General features: G+C 40.3%; 1 protein-coding gene across 8 annotated transcripts in view; it reads left to right on the top strand.

The window, feature by feature from the left end:
* Positions 1 to 27052, top strand: part of tnika (TRAF2 and NCK interacting kinase a) — a 71759-nt gene that overhangs the window by 40022 nt on the left and 4685 nt on the right. The window contains exons 5-32 of one of the 8 annotated variants that reach the window (XM_028000027.1): positions 2254 to 2364; positions 3604 to 3694; positions 3989 to 4119; positions 4232 to 4286; positions 5471 to 5549; positions 5665 to 5840; positions 8121 to 8187; positions 8299 to 8497; positions 9361 to 9453; positions 11008 to 11094; positions 11924 to 12121; positions 16242 to 16406; positions 16715 to 16957; positions 17240 to 17346; positions 17572 to 17687; positions 18903 to 19000; positions 19143 to 19166; positions 19985 to 20053; positions 21522 to 21628; positions 21823 to 21925; positions 22465 to 22614; positions 22721 to 22817; positions 22911 to 23081; positions 23166 to 23309; positions 23409 to 23543; positions 23765 to 23865; positions 25283 to 25432; positions 26482 to 26499. In XM_028000027.1, coding sequence (XP_027855828.1) covers positions 2254 to 2364; positions 3604 to 3694; positions 3989 to 4119; positions 4232 to 4286; positions 5471 to 5549; positions 5665 to 5840; positions 8121 to 8187; positions 8299 to 8497; positions 9361 to 9453; positions 11008 to 11094; positions 11924 to 12121; positions 16242 to 16406; positions 16715 to 16957; positions 17240 to 17346; positions 17572 to 17687; positions 18903 to 19000; positions 19143 to 19166; positions 19985 to 20053; positions 21522 to 21628; positions 21823 to 21925; positions 22465 to 22614; positions 22721 to 22817; positions 22911 to 23081; positions 23166 to 23309; positions 23409 to 23543; positions 23765 to 23865; positions 25283 to 25432; positions 26482 to 26499 — 3285 coding nt within the window. The remainder of the gene's footprint in view (positions 1 to 2253; positions 2365 to 3603; positions 3695 to 3988; positions 4120 to 4231; positions 4287 to 5470; positions 5550 to 5664; positions 5841 to 8120; positions 8188 to 8298; positions 8498 to 9360; positions 9454 to 11007; positions 11095 to 11923; positions 12122 to 16241; positions 16407 to 16714; positions 16958 to 17239; positions 17347 to 17571; positions 17688 to 18902; positions 19001 to 19142; positions 19167 to 19984; positions 20054 to 21521; positions 21629 to 21822; positions 21926 to 22464; positions 22615 to 22720; positions 22818 to 22910; positions 23082 to 23165; positions 23310 to 23408; positions 23544 to 23764; positions 23866 to 25282; positions 25433 to 26481; positions 26500 to 27052) is intronic. The other 7 variants (XM_028000031.1, XM_028000029.1, XM_028000028.1 and 4 more) reach the window with 7 other exon arrangements.

Genomic DNA, 27052 nt, shown 5'->3' with positions numbered 1-27052 from the left:
ACATTTTAGGTAAAGAAAATGCTTCAGTTGTATTTATCTTAAATTGTTTGGGATATCTTATAGCAGTAAGAAGTTTGCTCCCCAGCATCAAATTATGCAAATTTCTTCACTTATACCTTTTAAGTCTCAAAAAAAGAGAGAACACATTGTGCATAAAGAACCTGGATCTGCATCAGATCATATACTAACGTAATCTCTTCAGTAACTCTATTCTGTCCGGTCATGTTGTATTTCTCGCAGTGCAGTGGCAGCAACTCATATGTGGACAAATAGATTCGCACTAAAAGAGCCAAACCTGCTCTCTGTATATTTCTCCCTGATAACAGTCACAAGTGCGTGTTGTTCTGTTCACACCTGCAAGTGTGTTGCTGTGCTGTGTCTTGGTAAATGCCCGCATCCTGGGCAAGAGCATGTCGGCTGCTTCACGCATACTGCTGCTCTTACTCTGAACAAGAGGGCCGATAAGAGGGGAGCTTGAAGCAGAGCCAGGATTCACAAACTGAACTTTGGTTCACCAGTCTCCATGGATGCAGCACAGAGATGAAAGAATAGAAAGGGAAGGGGTGGCGTGTTTGGCTACTTTTTCTCTTGCGTATTTATTCCCTCTTTGTGAAGGTTGTTTCCTTTTTTATTAATTATACAAGTTTATTTCCTAAATGTGGTAGACAAGCATAGGTCAGTGTGTGATTCTCATGGAACTCAGTTCACAGTATTCAAACAACAAAATGTTCAGTTATATCATGATATAACTGAATTGAAAAATAAATTGTTATTGTACGTTTCTTTTTTTTTTTAACATATTTCAATTATTATTTTAATGTCAACCCCATTGAATAGTTAAAATACACAAATACATGAGACTTTCTCTAAAAATGCTTAGAACTGCCTATTTTAATAGTTTAAACACCAAGTATCCCTTAATATGCACAGTAGAAACCATCTTAGCCCTACCACAGAAGCCAACATCTGCGTTTGGGGTACAGCCGATCAGCGTCGAGGAACGTGAATGTTCTTATATGATATTAGTCTATGTACCTTGGTGGATATCCTGCAGTGTGCTACTTGTAGCTTGGCGATTGTATTAACTCAATAAAAGTGATTATTAGACAGCTGACCGTCTGGGTACACCAACAGGTAGGGAGATGGCAGAGATGAATTACTCTGTGCTCAGTACAGCCGGAGAACGTTCCAGTCTCTTCAACGCTCTCTGGCTTCCCATTACAATGACTTTACATCAGATGACAAACATTTTCTAACACTTTTGACACAGTGTGATTTTCAAAAACTGGATCTCTTTATTTAGAATTTTATTGAAACCAGCTCTTTTAAAAAACATCAATTTATATATATTTTTTGTCAGTTCTTCACACCGTTTAACTTGGCACATAAAGTGAATAAGATCCAAGTGAGGAAGATCTTTTTGCATAGTGAAAAGATCCCGTTACAGTCTGAATCAAGACATTATCCTGCTTCTGTTGCTGTATTTCGCTTATGGCTCCAATGAGGCAGCTTATGCTTGCAGTTTATGTTTTCCCTGTGTGTGGAGAAAGCGGTTGTTCAGAGATACTTTTCAACCACACAAACATTAAGTAAGCTGCGCCGAACTTAATTATTTTATTTATCTATCAGCTATGCGCATATTATCACATAATACTGTGTTGTTTTTTGGGGCGTAGGGAGCTGTAACTGTGACAGTCTAGAAAGCCAAGCTGGCTTGTACGCTGAGACCAATGTAGAACCAGCAGTTATACATCATGTATGTATCTGGGCTATTGATGGAAACCCACTGAGGCGCTGTTGAACATGCAATCTATGACGGGGACAACCGCAATGCTGGCAGTCGAGTCTTTCATTCTTTCTAGCCAGTGAGCTAAAAATATTTTTCCAGCTTTCAAGCTACATAGTTAACAGCTTCAGGTTTCAATTTGTCTAGCAGATAAAAAAAAGTACCTCAACTATAAAATGGTTGCTGTAAGTTGTTGGAAAACATGCCGACGCTTTTGCAGCAGTACCATTTTGGCGCCAGCATTGTAAGTTTCAAGTGGCTCGAGGAAATTGGTAATTAGTGTAATAAGCATATTTTAATAATTCCATTTAAAATCAATCTCATGTGACTTGTTGTTTCTTGGTCTTGCTACCACCTGGCGTTCTTTTACAGGTATTTCAGGCTCCTCTGGAACAATTCTCGACAAGGCTGCCTTCTTAAGCAGAGCAAACAATTAAAAAAGAAAAACCATGTCTTGTGCATTTTAGCTTGTCATGGAGTTCTGTGGAGCTGGCTCGGTGACAGACTTGATCAAAAACACCAAGGGCAACTCGCTAAAGGAGGACTGGAATGCTTACATCTGCAGAGAGATTCTCAGGGTGAGTTCCAAATCACACCTTGTATTTTTTTTTAAGGGTAAATAAGCACCTCCCCCTACACCTGAAAGAATCACGGCATTGTTTCAAAATCGCTCTTCACCGGTATTAATCACAGTTCAGTTGTGCTCTAGCATTTTTCTGTAAACCACGAATTGGGAGTTCTTATCATTGACGTCTTTACTAGAAAGATGTGAGTTCAGGCTGCATCTCTATCTCTTTATTTGTCAGCAGTGCTCTGACAAATGGCTACATTGACAATTTCATGGTCCAACACACTTCAATCGAGGCTTTTATAAAACTTAATAGCATACCGAAGATGTAATTAAATCATTTGATTCAGGTGTGGTGGACCAGGAATGCACCTAAAGTCTGCAGGGCAATAGATCTTGAGAACTTAATTTGGAGACCCATGCAGTAGATGGCGGAAAACTAGCACTGCAGGTCAGCCTGAATGCACTGTCCCCTCTGTGGAACATGGTCGTGGAAGCATTAGGCTGTGGGGACACTTAATTTTTTTGGCAATATCACAATCTGTTGCATTTCACGGGAAGCTAGGTGGAGATAATTACAGAGAAATCCAGGAGAAAACCTGTCAAAGGCAGCAAAAGAGGTCAAGGTAGGTCCTTCCAACAGGACTGCAACCCTAAAACTGAATCCAGAAACACGATGAATAGCCCAGTCAGAGTCCTGGCCTTATTTTAGTTGGGAAGTCGTCATCGAACCTTACTGTGCTTGAGCTATTTTGCAACGAATGGGCAAACATGTTGACATGTTCATATAGATAGATATTTTCCCTTCACCTTACAAAAATTAACATCCTTGTTTTGGTCTGTCACATGAAGTCCCAATACTACATTGAAGAGGTTGTGATATGATAAAGAGTGAAAAAGTTCAAGGTGTATGAATGTTTCTCAAGAAACTGATACGGTCACATATCAAATAGCTTTTTGTGATACTTTATAAATTTTTCCATCTCTCTACACTTTTATCTTTTTTTAATGACACATTTGTGTCGTTGCATAGCTGTGTTTACTCAATTAATCACAGTTTTTTAGTGCGGAGATTCCTCTTGAAATGTAAAAAAAAGCCTCTGCAGGTCAGAGGCTGCAGGTCAGCCGAGGAGCAGCTTCGCCGGGGTTGCTGAAGGACACCTCCCTGTTTAACCCTGAGCTCTTTCTTGAATAATAATCACAACTTGGCTCCGTTTCCTTCATGGCTCATATCTGTCTGCATCCGCAGGGTCTGGCTCATCTACATCAGCACAAGGTCATCCACAGAGATATCAAAGGACAGAACGTACTGCTGACTGAGAACGCCGAGGTCAAGCTAGGTGAGCCGGTTCCCTCCTACTTGACTAAATAGCCTTGCGTTTGGAGGATGTATGAGATTTCATGCTTGCGTGACTTTTGTGGCTTTTCTTTCCATTCTCAGCTTAGTCATCTGTTTGTGGCTGTCACGCTGTTCAAGATGCAAAATGCTGAAGAAGGGAATCTCACTGTCTTTTTCCTTAGATTTTATTGCTGTGTATTTTTAGATTGGTCGACATTATTCAGACAAATTTGGAATCTTGTATTGAGGCTTTTTGTGTGTGTGTGTGTGTGTGTGTGTGTGTGTGTGTTTGCAGTGGATTTTGGCGTTTCGGCCCAGATGGACAGAACGGTGGGAAAGAGGAACACATTTATTGGGACACCGTACTGGATGGCGCCAGAGGTTATTGCCTGTGATGAAAACCCTGAAGCCACCTACGACTGCAAGGTAAAAACTGCCTTCATCTGAAGATGCCTTATACATACACACACACACAAACATATATATACTGTATATATTGAGATTTTGATCGCCCTGATGTATGCTTCCTTCATTGCAGAGCGATTTATGGTCCCTGGGGATCACAGCGATAGAGATGGCTGAAGGAGCGCCTCGTAAGTGCCCAATCAATACCCTACATCTCTGTTGCTGTTATTTTCTTACGGCTTCAGTGGGATATTTTAATCAAGAGGCAGATTGTTTGCTCGAATGCGTAATGCTGTCGATGGAAAAAGGCTTGGATAAAGAATTAGATGTCAGATATTTGGACTGATGTCTGTTCTACATTTTTTAATTCATGTTTTCATTTCTCAGAGGTGCACAGTTGTTAAAATTGGCGACATTTGTTTTCACTTTGGTACAGCTGAGGCATGTCCCATGCTGGATGTTTTATTCCCATTAAACATCTGAGCCAGTTAAGATTGGATCCATTTTGTCTTGACTGCGACAGCAGCCAAAAAGAGTTTCTTCAGAACAAACTGATGGCTTTAAGGTTTGTGGCAGTGGTACAAACCTATTTTTTTTACAGCGAAATAGCTCACACCTGCTAAAATACAGTATTATTCAGTGAATATATTTTTTTGTTACACTGCGGTACGTCTATAATAAACTTGTCATCCGAAAACATTTCATTAGTTTGATTTTTTTTTTTACTCAGACGCACATATGGAGAATAATAGAATACTGGTGTGAGGGTCAACCGTCACTTTGTACTTTTTGTACTGATTTACCAGTCAGTTTCTATCAAATACATGTATTGGGGAAACACCAACACCAAAAGCTTTGCAGGGATATACAGTACATCGACAGCTGAGAGCAGATCACGTGAGCGGGAGCTGCAGGAGCAGTCTCTCCTTCAATGTGAATATCATTACAAAGATGTAAAACTTTTTTATTGAGAGGCAACGCCCAGGTTCCCTGGGGGTTCGGCAGACATAAAATACAGCAAGCAGCAGCCATCATGTCTAGCAAAGCCAGTGATTCTGACACTGATCCACCTCAAAATAAAAGCTTCCCTGTATTTTTCACTCGGTGAGTCAAACAAATTAAAAATGGTTGACTGTGTAGACATGCTAGGAGATTTAAAAAAACACAAGTGTTGCATACATTTGGTGTGAATTCTCTATTTGATTTATGAAAGAACACAGAGACAAGGGCGCGTTTGGGTAAAATGAATTAACTCTTTGTATCAATAGCTTATGCGTGCCTGTTGGCTTTTCATGTGCATCGTGATAACATCTGTTATAATACAATCTGAAGAACAAGTCACGCTTAATTTCCCCATCGTTTGCCTCCTTAGCGCTGTGTGATATGCACCCAATGAGAGCCCTTTTCCTCATTCCACGCAACCCAGCCCCCAGACTCAAATCAAAGAAATGGTGAGTGTGAATTATATATATGTTTATATCTGTATGTCTGTTGGCAATTCTGAGCAAGACAAAACACAGAAATTAGTTAGATTTTCAGTTCTGACTTGGATGTATTGGATTTTAGGTCAAGGAAGTTCCAGTCATTCATTGAAAACACTCTGGTGAAGAGCCACAGCCACAGGCCCAGCACAGAACATCTCCTCTTGCATCCCTTCATCACAGAGCTTCCCAACGAGAGACACCTCCGCATCCAGCTGAAGGACCACATCGACCGCACGAAGAAGAAGCGAGGAGAGAGGGGTGAGGAACGACTCCCGCTGTAATGTCTAGATGCGTCACAAAGTAGTTGGGATTCAGATGTTGTAAAAGGCTGGAGGTGGGTGACATTTAAAAGAGAATTAGAGTGTTGGCTAGAAATTGATTGCAGACATCAAGAGCATGAATATTTTATTATTGTGGGGCCATAAATGATGCCTTTGAGTCCTTCTTTTTCATTTTAGTAAGTTTCTGAGAAATGCGAAATTCTGGCTGGATATTTCATCAGTGTTATCATAATCGTTAGAGGTATTGGTGAGTTTAGTTGGCTAGCATCTATGAGATTAAATTCTTCTCACCGTGGAGAGATAGATAATGTTTTTTATTTTATTTTATTTTTTAAACTGATGGTACAGATATAATCTTAATAGGTCACTAAAGTTTTAAATCCAGCTCATAAATCTGAGTGGATCACTGCAAGAAGTTGTTTATATGTGGCAGGTTCAACACCTGTTTTTTTTGTTTTGACAAAGTAACTGCCAGCACGCAGAACCTTTGCCAGAGGGAAATGCATTCCAAGAGCTTAAACATTCTTCAAAAACCACATAAGTTGTTGTTGAGAAGGCCAATTATAGCCATGCACACAATCCCATTGCAATTCACTTGGCAGCAAGAGATACAAGTCACAGATATGTGTGTGAAGCTAATCTTACATAAGCTCAAAGTAGAGAAAAGCCCCACCTTAACCGCTCCAAGGAACAACGTTCCACTGGGGGTTTTATATAAAACCACCCTGCCGGTGTTTTAGTCTGTGAATGTCTCCAGATGACACGCTGTCACACCCTGAGAACAGGTACATGTGGATCTGTAGTGAGGAAGAGCTCAGCACTTTCAATGACCATTTATGCCTTAAAGCCCCTTTTGGACTGAAAGAGCTCTCCAGCTAATGTTCTCCACCTCGCTACACCCGTTAAAACTTCAATTTACGCTCTTATTCAAAAGAGCTCAGGAAAAAAAAAAAAGAGAGAAAAAGAAAAGTGCCTCGGACAAATGAGAATGTGGGAATGCCGACGCCGGTAATGAGCCGGGGTGATTCAAGTGGAACGTCTACGGCACGAAACGAAATGGGTTTCCTCTCTTGCTGTTGTTACATTTTCTCACCTTCTTATCGTTCAAACCCCTTCAGATTTTCATGTTTTGGTAATATTACAACCACAAACTTTAACTTATTTTATCGGAGTGCTATGTGATAAACCGGCACAAAGTAGAGCATCATTGTGAAATGGAAGGGAATGCATAAATGGTTCTCATTAGAGCTTTATGTCCCTGAAATGTTTGTCTGTTCTTTTTTGCAAAATATCCCAAGCTCAGTCAGAGTGGATTGAACTCCACTTTTCAAGTCTTGCTGCAGTTTCTCGATTGAATTCAGTTAGTTTACTTTGGGTAATTTTAATAACTGAATGTGTGTTGATGTAAACCTGTCGGGGAAATTCTGCCCTAGCATGCGTGTATTCTGTCCCCTTCATTGATTGCAGCAAACTTTAAATTTAGCTTTTTTCCCCCCCAACAAATACTTTCTGTCAAATTTTAGAATATCATAGTGGATAACAATAGTTGTTTTATGGAGAGATTTTCCCTTCCAGACCCCCGGGTCTCCACGGCGCTTCCAGAGTGGAAGTTCCTTTTTTTCCTTTTGGCTGCATCCCTGATTAATGTGCCACTTAAACCTCACTTCAAACCTTTCAAGTATCTCTGACCTGTCTGATTTAACAGATTCACGCTTTTGGTGTCTGCAATCAATTTCTTAAGAGTACTAAACATGATATTCAGCAATCTCAGTAGTTATACTGAGATAAAATTATTCAGTTGTGAATTAGACAACTTCTAAAGACAATTGGGTCTGTATTAGAGGTATCAGAGTGCGTAGGGGTGTGGATACAAATGCCTGCCACACTTTAAAATAAAATTTTTATGTAAAAATTCATTTCTGCTCATTCGTACAATGACAGTTCGCAATAAATGTCGTCTCAAGGCATTTTACAAAAACAAAATCCAATTTAAATACAGGAATAAATTGTCCTTTCGATCCATTCATACAGACGGATTTACAGTTTAGAGCTAGTTGCAGAGAAGAAGAGCCTGGAAACTAAACGATCTGCTTCCCGGTCAACCTTTAGAAAGTCTAGAAAAAAATCCATCTTCTACTCCACAATTATGCAATACCGCGTGCCAATCTGTCATCTAAAATCCCACTGAATGGGAATACACTTAATGTGAATACCATGCTTGATTTTTCTCAAACCACTTTTTCTTTTCTCTCATAAGACGAGACAGAGTACGAGTACAGCGGCAGCGAAGAGGAAGACGAGGAGAGGGATAAAGGCGAACCAAGGTCAGCCGTTTTCCTCAAATCCACACACTTGCAAAGCCATTTGTGCGGCCTCACCCCCTGCACATTCAGGATCTCTTTCCACCGACTCTAAAATGATGCCGCCTCTTCCAGCTCCATCATCAACGTCCCGGGGGAGTCGACCTTAAGGCGAGATTTCTTGCGCCTCCAGCAGGCCAACAAGGAGCGCTCGGAGGCGCAGCGGCGGCAGCAGCTGGAGCAGAAGCAGAACGACGAGCACAAGCGCTTGCTGCTGGCTGAGCGGCAGAAGCGCATCGAGGAGCAGAAGGAGCAGAGGAGGCGGCTGGAGGAGGTGAGACGGACTGGAACGAGAGGGTGACTCGATTGCGTTTGTCTGCAGCGAAAATGCCTCACTCCTTTGATCCCTCAAGCTGAAGTGTGCTGTAAATAAACTCCTTTGTTCTTGTCCCGAGTATTGCAAATTAGCCGATTCAGTTGAGGAAAGAAAAAGAGCAGAAAAATTCACATGCGGGCTTTTCCCCCCAGCGTCCCTCCTTTAGTTCCAGAGAGCAGGCTTCTGGGAGGCTAAATCCTCAGCCTTTAATCTCTGTGCTCTCTGTGGATTTCTCCCAGGGCACCAGTGTGTGAGAGCCCTTAAAGCTCCCATTTCCAACTTTAATCTATTGTTGGAGCTTTTTTAAGGCACAGGGTTCCTTTGGCTGCTGGAAAATTATAATGATTTGATTTCAATTTGTTTTGCAGCTATGGATTAGAATGGAAAAACAAAATGAGTTTTTGTCCCATTGTCAAAATGTTGTGTCCTTTTTTCCTGGTATACTCCATTCTCTGTCCTATTTCTGTTCTTTCCTTGCATCTTTTCTTCTTTTCTTACTGTCTTCTCGTTCTATCTTTTTCTCCTTCTTTCCTTGCTTCCTTGATTCCTTCCTCCCTTACTGTTTCCGGCTTTTGGTATAAACCCTGCAAACTAGAACTATTTGCAATAAATTAATTGGAAATTTCAGTATTAGATATTTTTAGATCAAATGTAAAATGCACCAACAGAAGCTGTATAGGAACCTTGACAGCAGATGGTTGGGATGTTGTTGTATAGCTTTTCTTGCCTAGGATTTTTGTTTAGAAACATTTTTTAAAACTTTGTACAGAACCCAAAGTTCTTTATGTGAACCTTCATGAGACTCTGTTCTGCGTCAACAGCAGCAGCAGAGAGAGCGTGAGCTGAGGAAGAGGTTTGAGGAACAGGAGAAGATCCGAAGGGAGGAGGAGAGGAGGCAAGCGGCCAGAGAACAGGTTCACATTTTTAATAATTGATTCTTTTCTGACTTCCAATTTGCTCGATTTTGTGGATTTGAAGGTCTTGTGTTTGCTGTCCAGTAAAGCTGTCTTGAGTTTTTGAAAGCCATGAATCTACACCAAGAGGGTTCTTTTCTGTTTACATCAGACATGCCATGGAGAACCAAAACAATTTTGGAATAGCAGAAATACATATTAAGTAGCAATCCCAAACTCCAGTGTATTAACGGGGACTTTTGCGACAGACCAACACAAAGTAGTGTATAATTGTGAAGCGTGGTGCTTATGTTGAGGAGTGACATATATTTACATGTATCTTTATCTTCTTGGATTGCTTTGGATTTACTTGCGTCGAACTCCTTTTCACATGTGACTCATATTTCTGCATTAAAACTATAAGAAAATATACTGTCCCACAGCATGATATCACCGTACTTTACAATGGGAATTGGGTGATGCACAAGGTTTTTTTTTTTTCACACACTAGATCACCTCCTTCCGCTACATGGTTTGTGACAAACTGACAAACAGGACTTATTATAGCTTTCTTTTAACTCATCTATAAAGATAAAGGGTTTGGTTTAATTTATGGGTTATACATAGTAGAGGCCTAAACACATCTGTATGTCAGTAATTTTTGGGGCGGGGGGTGAGTTTCTAAAAAATTAAATAAATTCACAATTCTGCATCACTTTGTGTTGGTCTATCACATGGAATAATAATGTGATTATGTACTTCAAATACTTAAATACTTTGAAGTTTGTGGTTATCATGTAGGAAGTTTAGATTTTTGTTTGCTAGGTACTGTATATACAGCTCTGGAAAAAATTAAGAGACCACTTAAAATTATTCGTTTCTCTGATTTTACTCTCTATAGGTATATGTTTGAGTAAAATGAATATTGTTCTTTTATTCTATGAACCACTGACAACATGTCTCTGAAATTCCAAGAAAACATTTAGTATTTATTTGCAGAAAATGAGAAATGGTCAAAATAATGAAAAAGATGCAGTGCGTTCAGACCTCAAATAATGCAAAGAAAACAAGTTCATATTCATTTGAAACAACGATACTAATGTTTTAACACAGAAATAGTTCAGAAATCAATATTTGGTGGTATAACCATGAGGTTTTTAATGGGTTGCAGTGCAGTGAGCACTTAATTTTTTCCAGAGCCGTATGTTGCTCTTTTTCCTGTCCTTTCTGTGAATTGTAACTTCCTTTTTAAATCATTTTCTGTGTCTTTCTATTTTGTCTTTATTACTTTGGTGCTCTCTTGCACATTCTTTCTGCTTTGAAACCGTATCTCACTTCTATCGGCTTTTTTTTTTTTTTAGCGTCGTTATTGCAGGTGTTTGAAGACATCGTCGTCTTTACTTCATCCGGACCCACTCTTATCTCATCTCTCCTCCGAAGGCCACCTCAGGAGTTTATCTTTTCTTTTTCTCTCTCTCTAACTGTCCCGGTCCTTCCTGCTCTGCCTGTGTGAGGGTTTTTTTCTCTCCAGATTTTCAATTTCTGTCTTTCTCCCTGTGCCAACATGCTGCTCAGGAGTATATCCGTAGACAGCTGGAGGAGGAACAGAGACAGTTAGAGATTCTCCAGCAGCAGCTCCTACAAGAACAGGCATTATTGCTGGTAAACTATAGTCCCTCCATTACTGCTCCTCATCTGTGGCGTGTGAACTCCATCCCTGCTGCATGCACCCAGGGGACAGCTGAACGCAGCACACTGACTGTGAGGGAAACCTCACTCTGAGCCCCTGAGCTTGTTAGCTTCAAATGTGTGTAAACCAATGTAAATTCTTGCTTTTGGAGTTACTGAAATCAATTGTTGCATGTTTATGTGTGATAAATTGGTTGGATCTCAAAGGATTACCCGAAGGCAGTACACAGAATGGAATATTCTTGTACAGCACTTAATATCTTTACCTTGAATTGAATTACATTTGCTGCTCTGTTTTTTTGAGAAAAAAGGGCTTCTAAGATCCTACCAGCACGAGCGCCACAAGCCAGAACTAAGATCCCAATCGCTAGAATCTCAACTTTTATTATGTTTATACTGTCAGTCATCAGTCAAATAAGCAGTTAGCCTAACAGTCGTGTTTTTGGATTATTGGAGGAAGCCGGAGTAGCCAGAAAGAACGCACGCATGAGCAGGTTATGCATACTCAATGCTGAAAGACCCCAGGCCGAGTTTGGGACCCAAACATTAAATGCAGTTCAAGTGAATTGTTAAAAGCCTAAACAATGAGATTCATACCAGTGATTAGCATATGCGAACTTCTGACAGCCAGTGTAAATACTAGTGTTGTAACTAGCCTAATAAACTTTGACCCGCTTCGTTCCGTATTCCTCATTTCCAGACATTTTGTTGTATTGTGACTCTGTCACCAACCCACCTTGTCTTTTAGCCCTTCAGCAGCATGCCATGTTTTTCATTCGTCCCTGTTTCTTTCTCTCGTTAGGAGTACAAGCGCAAACAGATCATAGAGCAGCGACAGGCGGAACTCCTGCAGATGAAGCTCCAGCAGGAGAGAGCCTACCTGGTGTCTCTACAACAGCAGCAGCAGCAGCAGCAGGAGGGGAGGCAAGCGGAAAAGAAACCGCTTTACCACTTCAAGGATGCCAGTCATCCTAATGACAAGCCAGCCTGGGCTAAGGAGGTAAGTGGAAACCAGGAATGCAGGATTTAGAAAGTGGTTCTTTATGTGTTTATTACATGAAGTATGATGATGATGATTTATTCTGGAGACTTGTCTAATCATATGTTTTGTGTTGCAAAATAAGTGTTGCCGTGATAAAAATGCTTGTTGTACTCCTACTTACTGTGCTTTGACTTTGACTTTGACTCCTAGGTCCAGAAGCAGCCAATTGCTCCTGGTAAACCATCTGCACAAGCACTTAAAAATCTCCCCTCTAGAGAAAACAAAGCCCCTCAAAAAGCACAAAGAAGTAAATCCTTTGGTGAACCCAGGGTCTCTGAAAAACCAATTAGAAGAGCCCATAAGAAGATCCCAGAAATATGTGTTTCACCAGAAGACTGGACACCCCAAGATAAACGGGTCACAAATCAGAACCAGATTACGAACCAAATTAAGAACAATGCTGGCAAAGGGGCCTTTGAGAATCCGAGAGTTAAACTCAAGCAGGCACCCAAAGACTGGGCTAGTTTTGCAGAGTCAAAGGCACCTCAATCTCACCCCCAGGCTTCCGGACAGATCCAAACTCCACAGCACCTCAAAATATGTGTGTCAGTAGCAAACAATCCTGACAAAGGGCCTTTAGAAAATCAGATGGGGGGAGCTGGGCAACTGCCCAAAGAGACACTTGGATCTGAAGACTCAAATATTACAGCTCTTCAGCCTCATCCCCAGGCTTTGGGACAGACTCAGACTCCACAGTCTGGATCCTCTTCTAACACTTGCCTATCGGTTAGTCCCCTCCCCGTTCGGAGAGCTCACTCACCTTGCCGTAGACTAGATATAGTAGTAGACCCTGAAAGCAGTTCGCAGCCTTTCCACCTGACAAATGCATCTGGCATTTCCTCAGGAAATTCACAGCAGCACTGGCAGAACGATTTTTCCAACCAACAACACTTGAAACCACATCAAAATGCCAATTCGAACCCCTTTGCAAGAAATCTGAAGACTGCTGTCAGCCATGAGAACTTGAGAGCACGCTTGGTTTCCCAGGACAGTGAAGAAGTAGATCCCCTTTCGCGTTCTTTCCCCGCACATGGCTTTTTAAATTTTGGTAGACACAGAAACTTGTACTCCCCTGACTTCACCCATGGCAATCGCCTCATTGTCCCTGGGCAGGATTTTAAGTTAGACAATAATCTGTCTCGTTGTCGCTCCACCGAACAGTTGCAAGTCCCTTCTCCGTCGTCGCCATTTTCTTGGCTAGGCCTCTCTCCTCGCACATCGAAACAAAACTCCCCTTGTCACTCACCTTTCTCCCCGCAATCACGGTCCAGGAGTCCGTCTCCTGGACACATCGGCCCCCACAAAATAAATTCCTTGTCTCCTAAGGACACAAGCTTTACTAAAGCCATTTCAAACATTCTAGGTGGAAATCGCTCTCCTAAAAGCAGTTCCCCAAAGTTAATCTTTGGGAGTTCCAATTAGGCCTGTCAACTTAAGAAAACTTAGAGCAGAGTACTTTAGAGTACCTTGCTCCAAAATGCACATCGATTACATCACTCACTCACTCACTCACTCACTCACTCACTCACTCACTCACTCACTCACTCACTCACTCACTCACTCACTCACTCCTAGACACACATATGTTTGTATTTCTATTTAAGTGATTAATTTATGTATTCTTTGACCCTTTACTGTTGTTATCGTTTCACACCACATAGACATTTTCTCAATTTAACTTCTTTCGTTTCTTAAAATTCAAATTTCCAAATGCGCTCTCTGAATTCTCTAAGGCTGACCATACTTGCCAAAGGTAGAAGTCCAAGAGAAAGGTGCAGACAACGTGTAAAATAATGTAAATATGCTGTGAATATTTCATATTTAAAAATAGTGCTCTAAACTGGACCTGAGCTTTAGAGGCGAGATGCAGAATTTAAGGTGTAGGCTGACATTGACCCAATCTCGACCCTACAATCCCCCTTTCACCTTCATCCCCCATCAACAAAGTTCAACACAGTGAGCCGCTCACACACACATTTGGGCACGATGTCATCAGGAAATGCCACCCATCCCAGTATGTTTTTAGGTCAGTAAAGCACTTAAACTGGCTCCATTTTGGTGACTGGTGCAGGCCAATTGGTGGTGGACTTGCTCTGTAGAACAGAATTGAACAGATCTTTCACAAGCCTGTTCTCCGTCCTTGGTGGTTTCTTATTCAGTTTCAGCAGTGTCCAGAATTAATACCCTTATTTATTTGTTTTCTTTTGAAGAAGGAAGAAGTTCTTGGGTAAAGATTTTAGCAGAGCTACCCAAAAGCTTGTTTCTTGTTCTACTAACAACAATTTTTCAGTTTCTTGTAGGACAGTCAACCTTACACTAACCTCTACTGCTTGTCGTTTTCAAAGAACATCTTGTGACTTCTTCCCAGTGTTCCTTTTTCCATTGTTGAACATTGTTTCTTTTATCAGTTTAATAATGGCTTGTCACATTAACAGCTAACTGCATTTTCGGGAACTACTCCGCCTGGAGAGATGGCAAAGGGCGTCTACTTCCTTATAGCCAACTCCCTTAAGCGGGTTTGAGAAATGACACAGCTTGGCATAGTTGCCTTGAAAACCTATTGGTGTAATTTTTTTCAAAATTTGTCAGGTTACAATCACAGACCTCTACGTATTTTTTGGTGGGATTTTATAAAAGCTAAAAAAAAACAAAGTCTCTCATAACTGTGAAGATGAAAATGCAATGTGATTGTATTTTATTTCTACAAACAACAATTTGAAAACGGTGGTATGCACTTGGATTCAGGATTTATCTTATAAACCTACAGAACAGCTGTATTTATTCTGGGATTACATCACACACAAGTGGACTATTTCTGAATTTGTTGACTTCTCAACTAACTGCACTGGATTTTCTTTAGGGGTATCAAAAAAGCAACTGGAAACAATTTAAGGCAGCAGTTTAATAAAATTTTTTAATAATTAGTTGTGAATAAAACTGTGTGTGAAGTTTCAAAAAGCCTCAGAACGGGATCGATTTCTCCCCACATGTCTTTTTACCTTGAAGGTTTTGAAACTATGCCCTGCCGAGCCATGATTCAGCCTTTAACCTGCTGTTGAGTAGATTGTTTAGAGTAGTCGAGTGTGATTTTGGCAGCTGGGAGCTTTCCCTGGAGATTCTCTTGCAGCGCAGCAGATAATCTGCTAATCAGATTACACTGCTCAGAGGAGCTTTCTGCCTTTTTCATACAGATACGTAGTGTGTCTAAAAATACTTTCATTTCTTTTTTTTTAACATTCTTAGATACTTAGAGTACTGATAAATTGATTTGCATTTGTGACTCTTGCTCCTGCACAAATTCAAAATCTTTATCATGGTTTGAGTATGAAGCTTGCTAAAGGAGATTAGGGATAACTGTTGACCTTTTCTGTCAGCCACAAGACTCTTTTACTCCTCGTCTCTTATGTGGGGCCTAATAAAAGTGGTAGTTAGTGCTCCATTTGGCTTTTTTGCAAGTTACTTACTAGTTGTAGTTTTAAAATGATGTTTTCTTAAAAAGAGTAATGGATGATGTTGTTTTTTTTTTGCACCATCCACAACATGACTGCAACATAAAATTTTAACAAATTTCAAACTTTTGATCCTGGAAAGTAGACCCAGGTCTATTGAAGAGTATATAAAAAAAGTTTCATTTAATCGAATTGAATTTGACTGGGAGAAAATTAGTTTTGGCAGTTGGTTTGGAGTGAGATCAAAACAAGCAGGAGACGCATTGGTCACATTCCTGCTGTCAGTTTAGCTCTTGCATAACTTTTAACGAGGATTTTTGTTGAACTCTGGTTGAGATTAAAATCTGCTCCGATGTCATGACATTAAGGCAGGTTATGACAAGGAAAATGAGACTTACGACGAATCCCTTGAAGGCATAGCTATGTAATTAAAGACCGGAAAAACCAGACTATTACCCATGAGTTCCCCACCTTCTGGCTGCTGTCCCTTTAAAAACCGAAGGACTTTAAGAGCGTCTCGTGGCTTACAGAGGTGGTGCACGGGGAAACGGGGGGGTTGATAAACAGTGGTGGGTGAAGCATGGTGATTGATTGTGCTGCGAGTGACTGTGGTATGTGGCCTGTCTCAGGTGGAGGAGCGATCTAAGATGAACAGGCAGAGCTCGCCAGCGCTGCAGCACAAAGTGTCCCACCGCATCTCCGACCCTTCCCTCCCTCCCCGCTCCGAGTCGTTCAGCAGCGGAGGCATGCAGCCCACCCGCACCCCTCCCATCCACCGCTCCATTGAACCACAGGTGTGTGTGACTGGGTGCGTGTGAGCAGAAAGAGTCGTATAAATGTTTCATGTGCTCCCACACAAATAATTACACACCCTGTTTACATTATTGCTTCAAAAGCTTTGTGCAACATATGATTTGGTAATTTGTCTAACGTTTCTGTCTCCCTCCCCCCATCTCTCTTTTTTTCATGCCTCAATTCAATACCATTTCCATCCATTTTCATACACTTACATTCTCCTCTATTCTTTCCTTCCATCCACCTTGTCAACCTTCTTTACTGGCATTCGTTCCGTCGGTCACTCCGTTCATTGACTTCACCTCAGATGGCCCATCTCATTCCCTCGAAGGCCCACTCCGGCTCCATGTCCGGCTCGCCATCTCTCCAAGACCAGACGGGCTCGGCGCAGAGCGAGGGGGCTGGCGTGGCGTCGCCGAAGCCCGAGATGCCCCGTCAGAACTCAGACCCCAGCTCTGATACCCCGGAGCCCCAGCGGCACATCAGCAGCAGGGAGGAACGAGATCGAGACAGGACTGCTTGGTTGAGGGAAGAGGATATCCCCCCCAGGGTTGGTATTTAATGAAGGCTGAAAAGAACTGATTCTTGATTATAATTTTGTGAAGTACTGATTTATTTGAATTGTGTTTTTTTTCTTGTTTAACTTATGTTTCACACTTCATCATGTTTTTTTTTTCTTTAATTTTGTGCTTAAAAGCAAAGATTACAGCAGTAGTGATTAAAAGACAGACTATCCTATTCCTGGCAACAGATTCACATTCTACGATCTTTCTCACATTTCTTTTAAACTTAAATGTTTCTTAGTTTTTTTTGTGTGGTTTTGCTTATCCAGGTTCCCCAGAGGACAACCTCCATCTCTCCAGCCCTTGTTAGAAAGAATTCCCCAAATGGTGGTGTGGGTCTGGGCCATCGCTCCGGTTCCCAGCTCATACGGGCCAGGTAAACACCAAAACAGAAAACTGGCTTAGCTACCCCCCAAAAAATATTTACCGTGTTCACTCTTCCTTTGTGAAAAGAGCGAATATGTTGCTTTTAATTAGATAGAAATCCAACAAGGAGACCCACCAAACCTCATTGACTTTATTAGGTGTTTTTTAACCTTTTGTCTCTGATGATGTTAAGTTCGAAACAAAGCAATTGTGCGGCTTCCTGCCCTGTTTTCAGTAATCCGGATCTGCGCCGTTCTGAGCTTTCCCTCGATGCCATGCTGCAAAGGACGTCCTCTAACTCGTCATCATCGTCTTCTCCTTCATCTCAGGGAGGCTCTTCCGAGAGGAGAGGTATTTAAAGGAATAAACATACAAGCACACATCTACGCTGCATGCCGAGGGTTGCAGAAAGTCTAGCGTAAGAGTAAGATTTCTTGCGAAAACGCAGACGGAAAACAACAACAAACAAAACATCCACTTACTCTCTGAGGCTTTCAGCAGGATATTGTCGTTTGCTGCTGTGCTCCGATCAGCTTGTCTGATGTGTCCTGTTACTCATAGTCTATGGAGAGATATGGGGCAGGAAATGAGTGAGGGAGATACAGGGAAGTGTCAAACAGAGGGCCGGAGGGATGGTTTAAACACAGCATTCTCAGATCTCTCTCTGCCACAGAGGCGGTGATAGGACGAAGCACAGATAAGTCGTCGCATTTCGTAACCACAGGCAAGCTTTAAGAACTGTGGGGCAGCTCAGTAAAAAAAAAAAATAATAAAAAAAACATTTGCAAGAATGAAATCAATGACAAGGTCCTTGTAGTCAGAAAAGTTATGCTGATACAGAGCCTTGTGCAGAGCATTTTCACCTGTTGTAAAATCAAATAAGTACCAGGATTTGGGGAAGTTTTTTTCTTCTGCTGCTGATCAAAGTAAAACAAATAATATATTCATTTTCTTGTTCAAAGTAATGTAAATGCAGTGAACATTTATGGTGCACTGCATTTTTTTAAATTTTGTTTTGTTTGTTCAGACTGATTAAGTTTCTAGATCAAAAACTGATTGCTGCTTTCAAATTTAAGAATTGAATTTGTTCTTTCTGGTAGGATACTGTTAGTATTTATAAAATTGAGAAGCTCTTTGTCTTCAATGGGTCATGTAGCTTTTATGGCTTTCAACAAATTTTATTTAGCAAGCCCAAGGACAGAAATGACCTCTGGGTTGTAAGTGTTGTAGACCTCTTGATGTAAACTTACAGGCTGTACAAAGAGAACATTTCTGAAAAAGAGAAGCAGGCAAGAAGCCTGCTGGAAGCCCCTGGTAACCAAAGAGTAATTGTCGGCAGAACATATTTTAATTGTGCATTTCCCAAACCTGGCCTTTTTGGAATAACGGTGAGAGGAAAGCTATTGTTGAAAGAAACCCCTAAGAAGTCTAATTTTCTGTTTCTCGCAAAACCATAGAAGATGTTTTTTTCTTTTTTTTCTGAACAATAGCTTACTTCTAAATTCTTTGCAACAAATCCCTTTAATGTAAACTGATGTTTAAGGTCGGTTTTTTGGGGTTTTATAGGCCAGACCAAGAAGGTCGGAACTCCTCCTGGAGCCAACGAAGAGGTCAAACCCAAACAGGAGGAAGGCCGGGAATCAGCCAGACCCAGCAGACCTGCAGTGAGTCCAGCAGGAAACAGACACACAGTTATTTTCCATCTCCTCTCTCGGAAGCTTTTACTTGCCTCCTCCTCTATTTTTCTACTGTTCACCTGCTCTTCTCTTTCTGTCTGTGCTCCTCTGTCTCTTTGCTATTCTTCAGAGCTATAAGAAAGCCATAGATGAGGTTAGTGACAACTGAGTCCCCCTCTCTTCTTTTCTTTTTTTTAATTTTAATCCCGGTCATCTTTAGCTGAAATTGTGAGACTTTCTCATCCTCTCCTAGCATGGTGAAGTTAGTTGGTCTCACAGGAAGTCAAGTGTTTCTCCTTCCAGCTCTGAAAATCCAGGGTGCTATGGCAATGTCGGTGTGTGTGTGCGTTGACACACACACCTAAGAGAGTATATGTGGGCTGGTACTGGAGCGAGTTGCATACATGCATGATTTGTGTGGATACATCCAAGAGGGGAAACGGGGGTAAAAGACAAGCTGCCGAGCACCTGAACATCCTCTGAATCATTCTTTCCTGTTTCTTTGTTGTCGTGGTAACTGGTCAGGAGGAGCTGGTAAGCAGTCCACCTCGCCTCTGTTTGCATGATTGGTCCGATCCATCGGCTTGACCCCTTGGGTTGGTTGGCATGTGGATGATGGTTAGAGAGCGAGGCCGAGAGATGCTGCCCTCTTATGGAGCATCAGCCCTGAAGCCGCTGTGTCTCTCTTCTTCTTGAGCGAATAAAAGTGCTGATTGTTAAAGCTCACGAAGTTGTGTCGAAATTAGTGAGCTAAAATGAAATCGGTAAAATCAGCACTCTTGTTCCACACATTTACAAGCCTGGCTGTGTGTGGGTGACAGCACATTTATTGTCCTCCTGTCATGCTGCTGAACCCTGCACCCTCTTATGTGATTTACCCTCTGCCTTTCTTCAGGATTTTTGGTGAATGGTAGAGGAAAAAAACGTACTAAAGGATTTTGTATGCGTCTTCTCTTCTGTCCTCTGTTAAAGGACTTAAGCGCATTGGCTAAGGAACTTAGAGAACTGAGGGTAGAGGAAGGAAGTCGGCCTCCAGTCAAGGTACGTGGACATTTTACAGAAACTAAGTAAAATATATTTGCAGATTTTTATTTATTTTTGTTTGTTTTAGCTTGTGATATTCTATTGACTTTCTGCGGTTTACAAAGAGGATTAGACCTAACAAACAGTCCAGGATTTTAAGCCATTCTGTTTTTGTTTACTTAATTGCTCTTCCCTAAAATTCTGGTAAAATAAATGTGGTTGATTCATCTGGTTGTGTACGGGTTTTGAATTAACTTTTAATTATCAATCTATGACTTTAAGTTTCTCTCAGGTTTAAGGGGAAGATAAAAAAAAGACTTTTATGTCTTACTTTTAAGCTACACAAACACTTTGGGTGGGTTCTCAGCAGTTTAATAGAAATTTTGTGACAAAAAGAAACCTTTTAATGGTGCTCCAAACACAATCAGCAGTCTTCTATGCTCCTCTTATCCCAATTTTCATGCATTTATGGCTAAAAACTATAGAAAGATGAGAGAACTCAATACTGTAGACTATCTAGTGTTTTCTTGCTAAAGGAGATTATACAAAGTGCTCACAGCAGGAGTACCAATATTTGTGGCACTTATAGTTTTTTTTTTTAAGAAATTGGTTCTTAAACTTATTTTTTTTCCCCCTCACTGAATTAATGTCCTAAAATTAAAAGGTGGATTGTCTTAAAATATCTCTGTGAGATTATACTACTGCAATAAAAGCATAATTAGCTTTAAGGTAATTTACAAACAATTACACGGGGTGCCAAAGAGATATTGCAATCTTTGAATATATGACTGAACCTCTACACTCATTTGGAAAGATTGCCAAATGAAATAAGAATTAATTTTGTGCCAAAAACAAGTCCAAGAGAGGATGGAGGTTTTAGGGCACTTTAACATCAGATCTGCTTTATCTGCTAGCGTAACGTTCCTATAAATTAGATCGGAGGGTGCTGCTTGCTTGCCTATTTATATTATCGTTCTTATACCAGTAGCCACATCGGTCACAAAGCCTGAGGGAAAGCCCAGTCCCTGCTATAAATTATCAGCTTCACTGGTCAAAGCAAAGGAGAAATCTCTTGTAGTTCATATCATCTTTGGAGGAATTCAAAACAGAGCAAATTGTTTTATTTGAGGCTAAATCCAATCAGTGTAGAAAATAGGAATATGAAAAAGCACTTGAAGAAAGTAAACAACAAAGAACTTTAAACATACGATAGCCTTATTTGATACAGTCCTTGTAATGTAAGTGTTTAGAATTGCATTCTTTTGCTTCCAAATTTTTTGAAGAAAGAACTTTAATACAAACTTCTGGAGCAAAATATATTTCCAAATAAAACTCATTTAATGATACAGAATTGTTCACCCAAGATATATAATTTTTTTATGTAGATTCTTTTTGTGTTTTGGTCTAATAAATCTAATCTAATCTATAGTACATTGTTAGGCGACAAAGTTTCTCATTGATCTTAATTCTTGCTGTCGTGATAAAGGTCACAGACTACTCATCCTCCAGCGAAGAATCGGAAAGCAGCGATGAGGACGGGGAGGTGCTGGGGCACGACGGGACCGTTGCCGTTAGCGACATCCCCCGCATCATGTAAGCCGCCATCTCTATTTTAATTTTTCTTTCTTTGTATATATATATAATATAATATAATGTACTGCAGTCCGTCAGTTTTTGTTACTATTAAAGATTTGCACGCATTTGGAATTTGCTCTGTGCCAAGTGAGTGCGGGCGCGGTTTCAGCAGAAATTGTTTGTAAGCGATGGAGTCTGTGTGTTCACTGCAGGCCGGGAGTCCAGAGCAGCTCTGAGTCGTACGGTGGGTTGGCAGAGGACGCTCTGGGAGACTCCTATAATAGCTCCAGGGACAGTACTCTGATGATGAGAGAGGTGATGAATGTGAAAACACGCACACACACATTCTCAGTAATGCACACACACAAAATACATGAAGCCCTTGCAGAGTTTCATTTAGATTTTTTTTTGTCATAGATCAAAACAAATTAGCACTAAATTTTACATATATATATATTTTTTTTAAATATTGTACAAATGAAAATCTGAAACTCATGCTGCACCGTTGTGTTCAAACTCACTGATTCAATACTTTGCAGAACTATATTCAGGTCAAATTTCACTGTTGTAAATTAGTTGTATTCAAATACGGGGTAAAGTCAGAACAAATTCACACAATAATTCTCAGGTTTGTAAGAAAGTTTTATGCTGCTGTCTGTTTCTCTGCCACATATAAATCAAATGAAATTTTTATGTGAAAACATTGAAGCAGTTTTATACTTTTGAATAGGAATAGTAGATGTAAAAGTATCTCGGGATAAAAATGTGGTTTTGTTTATGCTGTGCTCTCAATTACCGATCTTCTACAATCTGCACACTTAAGATTCAAATGATCATCTACTTCTGTCACTCAGGCCAAGGAAAGGAGGAGAGGTGGCCACTCCGAAAGCAATGGTTTTAGCAATCACAGTAACCATGGCAACCTCCCTGACCTAGTACAGCAGAGCAACTCTCCCAACTCCACACCCACCACAGCTCTGCAGGAACTTAGCAACATGGCCGAGGTCAGGCTTAAACACATCACCACGGCCGCGCTCATGAACACTCAGCCGTGCGTATTGCCGATCAATGTAGGCCACTGTTGACCAATCAGGTTTGGTGTTTTTGCAGTTTGGTTTGAGTGGGTCCAAAGCATCGTTTACTCCCTTCGTTGACGCGCGTGTCTATCAAACCTCCCCGAGTGAAAATGATGAGAGCTCAGCAGCAGGTAGAAGAAAAGCTTCAGACGTTACTTTTGCTACTACGACTCTGCACTCTCGAAATATTTAACCTGACCTCTTTTCCGATCTTCCCGTCCCAGCCATGTTTGCCAACGAGCTGCTGAGGCAGGAGCAGGCGCGACTAAACGAAGCCAGAAAGATCTCTGTTGTTAATGTGAACCCTACAAACATCAGACCTCACAGCGACACGCCAGAGATCCGAAAATACAAGAAGCGGTTCAACTCGGAGATCCTGTGTGCTGCGCTCTGGGGTAAGGAGGAACATGCTTTATTTTCTCCAATGCATCAACAAATCCCTCCTTTTATTAACACCTCTGTGTTTGTGTTGCGTTCAGGTGTGAACCTGTTGGTCGGGACGGAAAATGGTTTAATGCTGCTTGACCGAAGTGGGCAGGGCAAAGTCTACAACCTGATTACGAGACGGCGGTTTTTACAGATGGATGTGCTGGAGGGTCTGAATGTGTTAGTCACCATATCTGGTAAATACTATGTCTCTTATAATTTCTGTGTTTATCTGATCACCTCTTTTCAGAAATTTACATCAGGTCTTTGTTTTTTTTTCTTCTCCTCTCTCTCAGGGAAAAAGAACAAGCTGCGTGTTTACTATTTGTCCTGGCTGAGGAACAGAATATTACACAATGACCCAGAAGTCGAGAAGAAACAGGGTTGGATCACTGTTGGGGAGCTGGAGGGCTGTGTGCATTATAAAGTTGGTGAGATGCTGTTTTTAATTAATACAAATGGCTAGATTTTTTTCATTCATTCATTCAACCTTATGAAATAGCTTATCCAGGTAAGCTATTGCGAACAAGTTCATATTTACAATTTGATCGGATTTTTAATCTTAAGTAATGCGTTATTTCTTTAAATATTACGAAATGTGAAACTGGCACTCTTAAAAATTTGTGTGTTTTATTTTTTCTTCTGTCTCCAGTAAAGTATGAGAGAATCAAGTTCCTGGTGATTGCACTTAAGAATTCAGTGGAAATCTACGCCTGGGCACCAAAACCTTACCACAAATTCATGGCCTTTAAGGTACAGCATGAACATGTTCTCATTATAAATGCTAGGGTGGTAGCAGTAGCAACACATCAAGCACACAAGGTCGGGAATTTTTAAAATGAATTTTTGTTAATAAGTTGAAGTTGTAAAGAGAGCAAATATTTTCCCTGCAGCCAGCTAAATATTTTTGGCACTTTCATCTAGCATAGATCCAGATTAACTGATGGCATATGCAAACATCTCTTACCATAGCAACTGATCAGATGTTAAGGTAGTGTAAAAATCAATTTATCATTCATCTGTACCACTATGATGTATTTACTTTTTTCAATTTATTTTTATATCAGATAGCTAATTTTACCGGAAGTGCTTTATATTCTTAACACATGTTTCACACAGGCCTACCACCTCCATTCCCTGGGACAGCTTCTTTTTACTTAGTCGTCACATTTAATGTGACTTGATGACTCTGTAATGGTTCATATAGTAGCATTCGCAGGACTTGAGAGGTTTCTGAGATTCTGCTTTGGGCCTGACCTCTCTCAGACTAGCCGTTAGCTTGAGCCTCCAGGGTAATCTCAGTTTATACCAAATAAATGTGGTCTTCTACGGATCCAATATTAATTTCTCATATTGTTTTAAAGAATCTCACTTTAAATATTCAAAATGCTGAACCATTTGTTACAGCTGCCACTTGCCTTTTTTTGAAATTAGTCTAACGATTAATTTTGTGGGACTGTTCTCAATGATAATTCTTTCTTTAAAAAGCAATTTTGTCTTATTTGGACTTTCTTTTGTATTTTGTGCAAAAATACAAAAGAAAGTATTTTTGCAAGTTAAATAAATTGTGACTAATTTAGAGAATGAATGTTTGAATTGTTTATGCATTCGGGGAAAAAAAAACAACTTTTATTATTATAATAAATTCAAATGCAAACTATTTATTTACATACAAAAAAATTCCTGATAGTTTGGTGTGTCAAAAAGGATGAGAATAAACTGGAAATAAGTGAAAATAACTCGGTTCAGTCAGAGAAACTCTAAGAAAAGGTTACACTTTTTTAGTTAAAATGTCATGATATAGACTGTAATTTTTAAATACTAGTATTAGGTGAGGAGACTCTTAATGAAATAAAGACAAAACAAAAAAAAATATGTTGACCAAAAACCTTGATGTTGACTGGTTTTTATTGGGTTTTCATTGTCATTGATGAAGTTGTTACATTTTGGCAACTCTAAGTCTCCAACTTTCCTTATTTTCAGGGTTCTTAGCTCAGACGAATTATTTCCACCTGAAATGATGTTGACATAGCAACCAAGTTACTTTGACAAAAAATGCACTGTGTTTTTAATGCCACAAAACGTTGCGGCATGGAGGCTGACTCTACTCTTGCTCATCGATGAAGGTTTTCATGCTCTTTTCCTTAACTATTCTCTTCCTCTTTTTCAGTCGTTCACTGAGTTGCAGCACCGTCCTCAGCTGGTTGACCTCACAGTGGAGGAAGGCCAGAGGTTAAAAGTTATCTATGGCTCTTGTGTGGGCTTCCATGTCATTGATGTGGACTCAGGCAATCCCTACGACATCTACATCCCCTCACATGTAAGATTAAAATGCCGTTTCTATGCGCTTATCTTTTTCGCTTGAATAAATCATCTTCACCAACGGGGAGCTTCCAATTTCTCCATGCTTCAAGTCATTCAGTATTAGCTTAACCCCAGCGATGAAGGTCATCAGTAAGAAGAAATCTTGAAACAACCTTTTTAATTGATTTACTGAGGCGCGGTAAAGGGATTGATGTCAGCTCTGCTTCCGTTTTATTTTTAGTTTGGCTAAATCTGGTGCTTGGACCAACCATGTAAAGAGGACAGAATGCACACATTATTGAACTGATCATATTGCAGGCCACAAAGATGGAATTGATCCCTTTGGGGGGTTTTATATCAACTACAACACAGCATCAGTTGTCTGAAGCAGTTTTTGTAGCAAAGCTGTTTTATTGTTTTTCACTATACAGGAAACAAACATTAAGTTCAAAAGGAGTTCAGTCATACGCTCCATTTAACAATGTGACAGAAACCAACCAGATCAGACTGAATGCAGATGAGCGCAACTGCATCAACCGCACTTAACTTGATAATGTTTCAGTAGAATGGAAATGTTAGGACTTCCATTTTTTATTTACTTTATGCAAAAAGACTAAAGACTCCATTATAGAATAATCCAGTTTGGTCTGTCTACATATTTTAGCCTATGAAATGCTGCAGTTGAAGAATAGTCTTCATTTATTTGTTTACTTGTGTTTTTGTTAACACAAGTAAACAAAAACAGAATAAATATGGAAGAGGGCAAATACATTTTCAGTTGTGGCTTAGAAACACCTTGGGAATGAATTGAGAGAGATGCTTTGTTCCGCTGTTGGATGTCCACAACCTGATCTCGGGTAAGTGGGGGAAAAAAAATTGATGGATGTCAAAGAGAGATACTTTAACTGCATTTATTTCAGAAGTGATCTGACTTAAGCTTTCAAAGAACCAGAACAGCTGGCGTACACTTACCCAAACCTTTCCAGTCAACATGAATGAATGTTTGTGGTTTTCTCGTTGTTTCCATTTTTTTATTAATGTCCATTTTCTCTTCTTCCTCTCCAGTGTTCCAAACACATGAAGGTGACATGCTGCCCTGTAGTGTAGACCAATAGATGTGTTTAGTAAAAGTTCCCCCGTTGAACGTAGAGCAATATTACATGTGTTCTTGTCGTCCACTATAGTGTAGCTATTAACACAAAAGTTGGTCAGAAATTAACAAGTTGGAATAGATTTCTCACACCCATGAAGCTTAACACAAGGCTCAGACATATTCTTACTGCCAAGCGGAATTATTTAAACCAAGTTTAACAACATGATCCTCATTTTTCAGAATTAGTCATGCTAACTTTCCAGTGAAATTGTTTCCAGTTGTTCAGATCATACTTCCTGTAAGAAAAGCCTTCATCTTATTTTTAATTAACTAATATTATGACACATGTGGGCAAGTTTCTCTTCCCTACTGTTGACAGAAAAAGCAGAAGTGTGGCAACAAGTTCTATTAATTGAGCTGTTATGTAAAAGTGGTGCTTTGTGGGTTGAGACAAGGTTTTGCTGTTCTTGTTACAATGCAACTCTTGAGTGATCATTTTCTGCAGGCTAAAGTAACATGTCTTGCCAACATTCTGTATAATTT

This window comes from Xiphophorus couchianus, chromosome 19, assembly GCF_001444195.1.
Source record: "Xiphophorus couchianus chromosome 19, X_couchianus-1.0, whole genome shotgun sequence".
Taxonomy (NCBI): domain Eukaryota; kingdom Metazoa; phylum Chordata; class Actinopteri; order Cyprinodontiformes; family Poeciliidae; genus Xiphophorus; species Xiphophorus couchianus.
This window is presented reverse-complemented; position numbering and strand designations above follow the sequence as displayed.